This window comes from Scyliorhinus canicula, chromosome 18, assembly GCF_902713615.1.
Source record: "Scyliorhinus canicula chromosome 18, sScyCan1.1, whole genome shotgun sequence".
In the NCBI taxonomy this organism is placed as follows: Eukaryota; Metazoa; Chordata; class Chondrichthyes; order Carcharhiniformes; family Scyliorhinidae; genus Scyliorhinus; species Scyliorhinus canicula.
In genome coordinates, this window is record NC_052163.1 from 5,634,629 (window position 1) to 5,647,025 (window position 12,397).

At 49.5% G+C, this 12,397-nt stretch overlaps 1 protein-coding gene across 1 annotated transcript in view; it reads left to right on the forward strand.

Annotated features, from left to right (window-relative positions):
* Positions 1-12,397, forward strand: part of atad5a (ATPase family AAA domain containing 5a) — a 68,403-nt gene that overhangs the window by 22,686 nt on the left and 33,320 nt on the right. The window contains 3 exon segments of the mRNA XM_038776927.1: positions 4,284-4,465; positions 7,832-7,989; positions 10,901-11,051. Coding sequence (XP_038632855.1) covers positions 4,284-4,465; positions 7,832-7,989; positions 10,901-11,051 — 491 coding nt within the window.

Genomic DNA, 12,397 nt, shown 5'->3' on the forward strand with positions numbered 1-12,397 from the left:
GGAATTTGCGTTAAATTTGCAATTTCAGTTGGGTGGAGAAAGTCTTTCCGTGACCTTGGGCCTTCTAAATTCTTTATTCTTTCAAGGGAAGTGGACAGCGTTCACAAGGCCAGCATTTGTTTCCCATCCTTAATTGCCCTTGAACTGAGTGACCCCATGTCAAAGGGCAATTAAGAGTCTTGCTGTGATTTTGGAGTCGCATGTAGGCCGGACCGAGTAAGATTTCCTCCCCTAAAGCACATTCGTGAACCAGTTGGGTTTTTACAATCGATAGTTCCATGGTCACTGAGGGACAGGGAATTTTCATACTTCTCCCATGTGCATAAGGCCTACTCCCGGATCGATTTCTTTGTTTTGAGTAGGGCGCTGATTGCAGGGGTAGTAGACGTTGAGTACTCGGCGATAGCCATTTCTGACCATGCCCCGCATTGGGTGGACCTCAAGCTGGGGGAGGAGAGGGGCCAGCGCCCGTTGTGGCGCTTGGAGGTGGCGCTGCTGGCGGACGAGGATGTGAGGGGGCAGGTTTGAGGATACATCGAGAGGTACCTGGAGGCCAACGATAATCGGGAGGTCTGAGTGGGGACGGTCTGGGAGGCGGTGGTTCGGGGGGAGTTGATCTCCATTCGGGCCCACAGGGAGAGAGGGGAGCAGAGAGAAAGGGAGAGATTGGTGGGGGAGATGGTGAGGGTGGACTGGAGGTATGCGGAGGCCCCGGAGGAGGGATTGCTGAGGGAGCGGCGCAGCCTTCGGGCTGAGTTCGACTTGTTGACCACCAGAAAGGCGGAGGCTCAATGGAGAAAGGCTCAGGGTGCGGTGTACGAGTATGGGGAGAAGGCGAGTAGGATGCTGGGACACCAGCTCCGTAAGCGGGATGCGGCTAGGGAGATTGGTGGAGTTAAGGACCGGGGAGGAAATGTGGTGCGGAGGGGGGTAGACATTAATGGGGTCTTCAGGGACTTTTATGAGAGACTATATCGGTCCAAACCTCCGGCGGAGAAGGGGGGGATGGAGCGCTTTTTGGACCGCCTGGGATTCCTGAGGGTGGAGGACGGACGGGTAGAGGGTCTGGGGGCGCCGGTTGGGCTGGAGGAGCTGGTTAAAGGGATAGGGAACATGCAGTCGGGGAAGGGGCCGGGGCCGGATGGGTTCCCGGTTGAGTTTTACAAGGCGTATGCAGACCTGCTGGGCCCTGTTGGTTAGGACCTTCAACGAGGCGAGAGAGGGGGGGCTTTGCCCCTGACGATGTCTCGGGCGCTGATCTCCTTGATCCTTGAGCGAGACAGGGATCCCCTGCAGTGTGGGTCATACAGGCCGATCTCACTCCTGAATGTGGACGCCAAGTTGTTGGCAAAGATCTTAACCACGAGGATAGAAGATTGTGTGCCGCTGGTTATCCACGAGGATCAAACGGGGTTTGTGAAGGGGAGGCAGCTGAACACTAATATACGGAGGCTCTTGAGCGTTATTATGATGCCGGCGGTGGAAGGGGAGGCGGAGATAGTGGTGGCGCTAGATGAGGAGAAGGCCTTTGATAGAGTCGAGTGGGGGTACTTGTGGGAGGTGCTGGAAAGGTTCGGGTTGGGGGAGGGATTTGTCAGTTGGGAGAGGCTGTTGTATGAGGCCCCGATGGTGAGTGTGGCCACGAATAAGAGGAGGTCGGAGTATTTTTGACATACCGAGGGGTGAGGCAGGGGTGTCCCCTGTCCCTCCTACCTTTTGCGCTGGCAATTGAACCCCTGGATATGGCGCTGAGGGAGTCGGGGGATTGGAGGGGGCTTGTCCGGGGTGGGGAGGAGCACAGAGTGTTGCTCTGTGCGGACGACCTATTGTTGTATGTGACTGAACCGGTGGGGGTAATACCGGTGGTGATGGGGTTTCTCCGAGAATTATTGGATTTCTCAGGGTATAAGCTTAACTTTGGGAAAAGCGAGCTGTTTGTGGTACACGCGGGGGACCAGGAGGGGGGGTTTGGGAGGCTCCCACCGAAAAGGGCGGAGAGGAGCTTCAGTTACTTGGGTGTGCAGGTGGCCAGGAGCTGGGGGGCCTTGCATAAGTTAAACCTCACAAGGCTGGTGGAGCAAATGGAGGAGGAGTTTAAGAGGTGGGACATGCTGCCGCTGTCTTTGGCGGGTAGGGTGCAGTCAGTCAAGATGACGGTGCTCCCGAGGTTTCTGTTGCTGTTCCAGTGCCTCCCCATCCTTATCCCGAAGGCCTTTTTCAGGCAGGTTAACAGGAGCATTACGGGGTTTGTGTGGGCACACAGGACTCCAAGGGTGAGACGGGTGTTCTTGGAGCGGGGCAGGGATGGGGGGGGGCTGGCGTTGCCCAACCTCTGTGGGTATTATTGGGCTGCCAACGCAGCGATGGTGTGTAAGTGGGTAATGGACGGGGAAGGGGCAGCATGGAAGGGGATGGAGATGGCATCCTGTGTTGGCACGAGCCTGGAAGCACTGGCAACGGCGCCGCTGCCGCTCCCTCCGACGAGGTATACCACGAGCCCGGTGGTGGCAGCTACCCTCAAGATTTGGGGGCAATGGAGGCGGCACAGGGGGGAGGTGGGGACCTCGATGGGGTCCCCGATACGGGGGAACCACCGGTTTGTTCCGGGGAGAATTGATGGCTGGTTCCTGAGTTGGCACAGGACAGGTGTCAGGAGGCTGGGGGACCTGTTCATAGACGGGAAGTTTGCGAGCCTGGGTGAGCTGGAGGGGAAGTTTGGGCTTCCCCCGGGGAACACCTTTAGGTACATGCAAGTAAGGGCGTTTGGCAGGTGGCGGGGTTCCCTCTGCTGCCGCCGCGTGGGGTTCAGGACAGGGTGCTCTCGGGGGTATGGGTTGGAGAGGGGAGGATCTCGGAAGTGTACCAGGTGATGCAGGAGGTAGACGAGGCCTCGGTGGAGGAACTGAAGGGTAAATGGGAGGAGGAGCTGGGTGAGGAGATTGAGGAGGGGACGTGGGTGGATGCCCTAGAAAGGGTGAACTCCTCCTCTTCGTGTGCGAGGCTTAGCCTCATACAGTTTAAGGTGCTGCATCGGGCTCATATGACCGGGACAAGGATGAGCCGGTTTTTTGGGACCGAGGACAGGTGTATTAGGTGCTCAGGGAGCCCAGCAAACCATGTCCACATGTTCTGGGCATGCCCAGCGCTGGGGGAATTTTGGAAGGGTGTAGCAAGGACGGTATCGAGGGTGGTAGGATCCAGGGTCAATCCAGGCTGGGGACTTGCAATATTTGGGGTTGCAGTGGAGCCGGGAGTGCAGGAGGCGAAAGAGGCCGGTGTTCTGGCCTTTGCGTCCCTAGTAGCCCGGCGGAGGATTCTTCTTCAGTGGAAGGATGCGAGGCCCCCAAGCGTGGAGGCCTGGGTCAACGATATGGCAGGGTTTATTAAATTGGAGTGGGTGAAATTTGCCCTAAGGGGGTCAGTGCAGGGTTTTTTCAGGAGATGGCAACCATTCCTAGATCTCCTGGCAGAACGGTAAAAACAAAAGGTCAGCAGCAGCAGCAACGCAGGGGGGAGGGGGGTTGTCTCTTTGTTTTTGTTTTGGGTTGAATATCTGTTTTTGCCAACGACGGGCGTTAATTTATTGGTTCTCTTTTTTTATATACGGGGTGGGGGGGGGGGGGGGGGGTTCTGTTCTTTTTATTCTTAGAATTTTCTGTTATTGTTTTCTTTTTTGTGAAAATTTGAATAAAAATTCTTTTTTTTTTTAAAAAAAGTTCCATGGTCACTGTCACTGAGGCCAACATTATAACTCCAGATTTTTATTATTAATGACTTTAAATTCTACCAGCTGCCGTGGTGGGATTTGAACCCTTATCCCTGGAGCATGGGCCTGGGCCTGTGAATTACTAGTCCAGTGACATTAGCACAACACCATCTTTCCCCCAAAAGCCATTGAGGGGTTAATTGAATATTTGTTAGGAAAGGGTATTGAGGATTACAGAACCAATGCAGATAAATTAAGGTAAGCCATTATCTAATTGGTGAATCTGACTCAATGGGCTGAATGGCCTACTCTTGTACCTGTGTTCCTTTACCGGGTACTGTCGTCCTTGTACAAATACTAACGGCCATTGTAGAAACTTCCGACTTGAGGAAATGTTCACCAGCAGGTCTAAGGCACTAGATTTCACTGTTGATACCCTGTCCCTTTACATCACCAAGACTTTGTAATAGTGAGACAGACCAATGCAGAAGAAAATCTTTGTTGGCTGGAGGGGGTGTTGTTTAATATGGCGATATGGTCAATAAATAAAATACGACTGTTTGGTTGTTTTACAAAGTTGCAATGGCTCAGAAAACTCTCAGGATGATGAACAGTTTAGAGCTAAGCGTCAGTTTCTCATGAGTGGATTGCCGGACACATTGAAAAAACATATTGCAAAGACTGCCGCAGTGATGGAGGTCTACTCTGCTGCAGGTGCAACTTTCCAAACTGTCGTTCATGTCCAGCAAAAAAGTCAAGGTGAGACATTTTAAAGTTTGGGGACAGTAATGCGTTCACTTAACAATGTGTTCACTTAAGAAGAGTTGGGAGATGTTGCTTTTTAATTAGCATTTTACACTGATTTGCATTGTATCTTAAAAACAAAGTCAAAATCATTCTTTGAGTCTGCAAAATTCAGAACATGTGAGAAGGGACAGAAAAGGAGCAGCTTGCCCATCAGAGCTGATTCCATCGCCACACCCAGCATCCTACACCTAGTATCAACCAACCTCCTCCCCTGACACCATGACCTCACCCCTCCCTTAAAAGTTCAAAAATCCCTCAAGCAAAGGTCGTTTGACAAATTTAAGATTCTCACTCTGCATTGAAGTTATTTTAGTTCGGACCCCTTGCCATCTCTTTAGTGATCCCCGGAACTCTTTGTTCCTTTGATTTTGACCTCTGGTGTTTGCCTCCCTCCCATCCCCACATCATTGGTTGGCTGTAGCTTCAGTTGCCTGTGCTCACAGTCTGGAATAAAACCACATGTCTGATGGTAGGGCCATCAGCTGTTTCTCTCCACAGATGTTGCCTGACCTGCTGAGTATTCCCAGCATTTTTTTTGTTTTCATTAGAGATTTCCAGTGTCCCCAACATTTTACTTCGGCCCCACAGACTGGATTTCCCTCTCCTTTAAATCCCACCTTTTTGGCCAAGTTCTTGGGTATTGATCAAGTATCATTTTCTGGCCCAGTGGTTACGCTGCTGCCTACGGCGCTGAGGACTCTGATTCGATCCTGGCCCCAGGTCACTGGCCGTGTGGACTTTTACCAGCGGCACGGCAGCGCAGTGGTTAGCGCAATTGTTTCACAACGTCGTGGTCCCAGGTTCAATTCCTGGCTTGGGTCACTGTCTGTGCAGAGTCTGCACGTTCTCCCCGTGTCTGCGTGGGTTTCTTCCGGGTGCTCAGGTTTCCTCCCACAAGTCCCGAAAGACATACTATTAGGTAATTTGGACATTCTGAATTCTCCCTCTGTGTACCCGAACAGGTGCCGTATTGTGACAACTAGGGGCTTTTCACAGTAACTTCATTGCAGTGTTAATGTAAGCCTACTTGTGACACTAATAAAGATTATTTTTAAGTCCATTTTTGTCTCATTGCACCCTTGCAAAGCCCCTCAGGATACATTTGCTTTATAAATGTATGTAATAATAAACTTTATTAGTGTCACAAGTAGGCTTACATTAACACTGCAATGAAGTTACTGTGTAACTCCCCTGGTTGCCACATTCCGGCGCCTGTTCGGGTACACTGAGGGACAACTCTGAATCGAAAGGGAAAATGCTGGAAAATCTCAGCAAGTCTGGCAGCATCTGTAGGAAGAGAAAAGAGCTAACGTTTCGAGTCCGATGACTCTTTGTCAAAGAATTCAGAATGTCCAATTCACCCAACAAGCGCGTCTTTTTGGACTTGTGGGAGGAAACCAGAGCACCCGGAAGGAACACACGCAGACACAGGAAGATCGTGCGATTCCGCACAGACAGTGACCCAAGCCGGAATCAAACCCGGGTCCCTGGCGCTGTGAAGCAACAGTGCTAACCACTGTGCTATTGTGCACTGTGGCACAAGTCAGATGTAACAATTGCCTTCCCTTGTGACCTGGATCAGATGACCATGTCTTCAAACGTGTAACTCATCGGTTCCTCTTGAAAGTGAGTCAAGTTAACAATAGCAAAGGTGAGGCTTGGCTGGAATCCCCTGGGCTTCTTTATTCCATGCTAAAGTGAAACATACCAAGAATGAATCGATCCCTCGGGTTAATGGACATCGCTCGTATTTGCTTAAGAAAGCAGGATAAAGATGGTGCTGCACTATTATATATTTTTGCGAGCCACGGGTAACAAAGGATGTGGAGCCTAGGCAGCTGGAAGGAGTTACGGTACAAATCCACCATGGATGGCAGTGAACAGGTTAGAGGATGTGGAGCCATGGCAGCTGGAAGGAGTTACGGTACAAATCCACCATGAATGGCAGTGAACAGGTTAGAGGATGTGGAGCCAAGGCAGCTGGAAGGAGTTACGGTACAAATCCACCATGAATGGCAGGGAACAGGTTAGAGGATGTGGAGCCATGGCAGCTGGAAGGAGTTACGGTACAAATCCACCATGAATGGCAGTGAACAGGTTAGAGGGGCAAATGTGAAATAGAAACAAGTGTCGGAAAAAGCAGGTCTGGCAGCATCTGTGGAGAGAGAACTTAATTTTTTGAGTCCCATATGATTCTTCTGAGCTCTATGATGAAGATAACTTTTAACAGGCTCCCCTTGCTTGAAGTTATTTAGATAAATGCTTCAACTTGCTCTTGATTCACATCCCAGCATCAGGCTGTCCCGAGAATCCGACCCTCTTAAAGCAAGCTTCAACTTGGTGAGGATTTTGTTTTTAAATGTGTTACTGTTGAAAAGTGGTCAAGATATCCAGATATCCTTCAACTTTCCGCGAGCAGCACCACAGGAAAGGTCCTGGTAACATTTGAGATCAGGGGCGGTATTCTCCCCTACCCGGCGGGTCGGGTCGGGGGTCCTGGCGTAGCGGAGTGGCGCCAACCACTCCGGTGTCGGGCCTCCCCAAAGGTGCGGAATTCTCCGCACCTTTAGGGGCTAGGCCCGCGCCGGAGTGGCTCCCATTCCACCGACAGGTGCCAGCGGCCTTTGGCGCCACGCCGACCGGCGTCGGGGCTGGCCGAAAGGCCGTCGCCGTGAGTCCGTGCGTGCGCTAGAGCGGCCACCGCATGCGCGGTGGAGGGGGGTCTCTTCTGCCTCCGCCATGGTGGAGGCTGTGGCGGCGGCGGAAGAAAAATAGTGCCCCCACGGCACAGGCCCACGCGCCGATCGGTGGCCTCCGATCGCGGGCCAGGCCTCGGTGGGGGCACCCCCCGGGGTCCGAATCGCCGCGGGGGGCACTCTGACCGGCGGGGCGAGATTCCCACCCCTGCCGATTCCCGGGTGGCGGAGAATTCCGGCCACGGCGGGGGCGGGATTTACGAAGGCCCCGGGCGATCCCCCAACCCTGCGGGGGGTCGGAGAATTCTGCCCTTGATCTCCTTCCACACCATTTTACATGTACTGAAACTACCCAGCTGGGCAAATGGGTCAAAGATAGACTTGTGCTGAGGTTTTTATGTTGTGCGCCGGCAGGAATCAATGTGTTTAGTTGGTTGATGTGGAGGTGGGATTGGCCAAATTTATTTTGGGACTATAACACATTCATAGTATAATCTATCTTGAGTACTTTTGGGCATTCTGCCAACACTTGCTCTACAACGTGATCCTTTAGCACATCACATCAGCATTTCAATTCTAGCTATTGACTGAAAATTAACGTGGTTTTGTTTTTGTTGTCTAGTTTCGTTGTTATGGAACCTAGCATGGCCCAACTCTGCTATTCTAAACCGCCTCCAGGATGTGAATGAAGGAATAGAAGGAATTCTGAAACTCTCCGTTTCCCTAGGAGATTTCTCTGAAGTAAAATACAAAAGCACAGCTGTTGCAACTTGGACTGGGGTTAGTGTGTCTCGTGGTACCATTCCAATTTTAATATGTTGTCTCGATGTTTAATTGCTGCAGCATTCAATTGTGATTGTGTTTGGAGTGTCTCCCTTATTACTGCGGAGGCCATGTTCTTTCCCACGGGGATAGAGGAAGATTGGAGAACAAGCCAGCAGACTACACTGCTTCAGAACAGCAATAATAGAGACCTGGGTACAGGATACCTGTGTATCTTGTCTGCTTTGGTTCAGTGATAACTGACTCCTCTTCGGTCGGAAGGGCGAGATTCCACCTGCACTCTTGGATCCGAAAGCGCTATTCAACAACATCACCAAAAATAAATTATCTTGTTGTTTATCTCCATGCTGTTTGTGGGAGCTTACTGTGCACAAATTGGTTGCTGTGGTACCTACTGTGGCTGGATGAGGCTCTCAGGACTTGAAGGTTCTCTGTGAATACAGGTCCTTTCCTTATTAAAATAAAACGGTGGAAGTTAAAAAGAAATGCCTACAATCTCAGCAGCTCCTGTTACTAAACCGGCTACAGAGTTTTCTGCCATTACAAAAATGAGAACGCTGGGCGGCACGGTGGCGCAGTGGTTAGCACTGCTGCCTCACTGAGGATCCGGGTTCGATCCCAGACTCGGGTCACTGTCCGTGTGGAGTTTGCACATTCTCCCCGTGTCTGCGTGGGTCTCACCCCCACAACCCAAAGATGGGCAGCGTAGGTGGATTGGACACGCTAAATTGCCCCTTTTAAAAAAAAAAAAAAAGAATTGGGTACTCTAAATTTATTTTTAAAAAAATAAAAAGTGAGAATGCTGTGGAGCATCTGGGAAATTCCCGAGGTTGTAAAAGACGCTGTATAAATCCTAGTTCGTTCTTCCAATTTGGAAACAATCCTGGTTGAGATTTCAGGCCAGTGGTGAATTTGGAGAAATCCCCTAAAGTTTTGCTGATGGCTTGTGCTGAGCAATGTGTAATTAATAATAAAACCAGAGTGTTAGTAATACTCAGCAGGTCTGACAGCATCTGTGAAGAGAAAAACAGTCTATATTTTGAGTTGAATTTAGCTCCTCTTCAGAGTTGCTGTTGGGTGTTCCAGCTCCAATGTCACGGATCATAGAATTTACAGTGCAGAAGGAGGCCATTCAGTCCATCAAATCTGCACAGGCTCTTGGAAAGAGCACCCTACCCAAGGTCAACACCTCCACCCTATCCCCATAACCCAGTAACACCACCCGACACTAAGGGCAATTTAGCATGGCCAATCCATCTAACCTGCACATCTTTGGACTGTGGGAGGAAACCGGAGCACCCGGAGGAAACCCACGCACACACGGGGAGGATGTGCAGGCTCCACACAGACAGTGACCCAAGCCGGAATCGAACCTGGGACCCTGGAGCTGTGAAGCAATTGTGCTATCCACAATGCTACCGTGCTGCCCATGTTTTGCTTTTTTTTATAAATGTGTATGTCATTAATGTTTGTATTTGAAACCTAGAAACAGAAGTGTAAGTATGAGTTGCTGTTCCATCTTTTTAAATATTTCTTCATTCTCCTTTTTCGCATTTTCTCCCAAATTTGCACCCACCAACAATGAACAATAATCAGTAACAAATATGTCAATTCCCATATCAATAACAACAATCCCATCCTCTCACCAAACCCCAAACATTAGCCCGCATGTTTACATAAACAACTGACAAAAATGAATCAGGAATCGCCCATAGCCACCATTAACCGCCCCGCCCCCCAACTAATGTTCAATGTTATCCAGTTCTTGAAAGTGCATAATGAATAATGCCCATGAATTGTAGAACCCTTCTGTCCTTCCCCTCAGTTCAAACTTAACCTTCTGAAGAGTCAAGAATTCCAACATGTCCCCCCGCCACGCCAGGGCACAGGATGGAGAGGCTGCCCTCCAGCCCATCAGAATCCGCCTTCGGGCGATCAGCGAGGCGAAGGCTACAACATTTGCCTCTGCACCTGTTTCCAGCCCTGGCTGGTCCGACACCCCGAATATGGCCTCCCGGGAACCCGGGTCCAGTTTCACGTGCATCACTTTAGAAATTATCCTAAAAACCTCCATCCGGTAATCCTCTATCTTTGGACAGGACCAAAACATATGAATGTGATTAGTCCCCCCAACGTTCACACACATCTTCTACTCCTTCAAAGAATCGGCTCATCCTCGCCCTCGTGAGGTGTGCTCTGTATACCACCTTCAGCTGTATCAGCCCCAACCTCGCACACGAGGACTCTCCGGGGCACCTGACACCAGAACCCCTCCTCCATATCCTCTAAGTTGCTGTTCCAGCTAACCAAAACTACTTCCTAATAGATCTGTCAGCTTTAACAAATTGGCGGTTTAATGCTGCAATTGGGATCACATTGTAACATTTTCAGTTGTGTGTTTGGAAGCCCTACTTCAGTGTTGTCACCAGGCTTATACCATGAGATGGCTAATACTTAAACCAATACAGTGAGTCTCATTTCTGATACTCTGCTCCTTGTTACATCTACCACCAAAGATTTGCCTTCAAACTCCTGTGCAAAATGTGCAAACTCCTCACGGACAGTGACCCAGAGCCAGGATTGAACCTGGGACCTCGGCGCCGTGAGGCAGCAGTTGCTAACCACTGTGCTGCCCTCTGGAGACGGAATTAAAGCTTCTCGCCTGTTGTTACACTTTGCTGAACCATATTAAGACCAGAACCTTACAGTGTTGCTGCATGGAAATGTCACATATCTATTACTAATTTAAAATTCAATAAAATCCAGGTGACAGCATGGACTTTGCTTATGGAGATTTTTCTTTGGAAGAAAATGTACATGGAATTTGTGGGGAATCACCCCTTTGAAAATGTGTCTTTTGTTGTGTGAGAAATCACGTGGGTTTAAAGTTTGTAATTTAATGCTGCAGTTATCTAACTGGAGGACAGAATTCTCACCGGACATCCAGAAATGCTTGCTTGATGAGATCAGGTTATCCAATCCAGCGTTTCCCGTACGGAAGCTTTTCAAGCTATTACTTCAGAAACGAAATGAACATCTTGCAGAGGCTCTCAAAGCAGGTTAGTGATGTTAGTTCCAATAATTGTATGTGGTGAAAGAATGAGTCTGAATCACGATTTTTACCATTAGCAGGGGGCGGCACGGCGGCGCAGTGGCTAGCACCGCTGCCTCAAGATACCAAGGACCCAGGTTCGATCCCAGCCCCGGGTCACTGTCCATGTGGAGTGTGCACATTCTCCCTGTGTCTGCGTGGGTCTTGCCCCAACCACACAAAGATGTGCAGGCTTGGTGGATTGGCCACCTAAATTGTCCCTTAAGTGGAAAAAAAATAATTGGGTACTCTAAATTTATATTTTTTTAAAAAGAAGAAAAGTCTCAGCAAAGTGACAGACACTCGGTGCCTTCCACACCCCTCTGTTACAGCTGTGTCCATTGATACTCTCTTCATTAATAAGGGAGGAAAGGGGACAAATTAACAAAAGATCAAATTAAAGTGGCAATTTATAAGTGAGCCAATGTTTATCTTCAAACAATGTAAGTTGGCAAGGCGAATGGTGATGGGTTGTATGTTTTGGGATTTTAAAACTCCATATTCTTGGGTTCGGAGTCACCAATGACTCCGTTAAATGTACTCCCAGGTATGGAATCTGCCTATACCCACCCAATATTTAGGCAAGCAGCAGCAAGATTTGGGCTGAACGGGTTTTTAATTCTGGGTTGTTGGCACGGCCAGCATTTGTCACTCATCTGTAATCTCCCTTGAACCGTGTGATTTGATTGAGCCATTTCAGAGGACAGTTAAGATTCACATTGCAATGGATCTGGAGTCACGTGCAGGTCAGACCAGGTATGGATGGCAGATTCCTTTCCCTATAGGACATCTGTGAACCAGAGGGGATATTTTTATGACAATCTAGTTTCGTGGCCACCATTACTGAGGTTCACTTTTATAATTTCGAATTTTATTCATTGAATTTAAACTCCACAAGCTGCTGTGGTGGGATTTGACCGCAAGCTCTTCCCAGAGCATTCGCTTGGGCCTCTGAATAACTAGTCCATTGACACTACCACTACACAATCATCTGCCCTACACTCTTGCTACTGGCACACTGGTTAGCACTGTTGCTTCACAGCTCCAGGTTCCCAGGTTTGATTCCCGACTTGGGTCACTGTCTGCGTGGGTGCCCTCCGGATGCTCCGGTTTCCTCCCACAAGTCCCTAAAGATGTGCTGTTAGGTAATTTGGACGTTCTGAATTCTCCCTCGATGTACCCGAGCAGGCGCCAGAGTGTGGCGACTAGGGGCTTTTCACAGTAACTTCATTGCAGTGTTAATGTAAGCCTCCTTGTGACCATAAAGATTATTATTAAAAATTCTGCTTTACTGGGTCACTCGACAACCTGTCA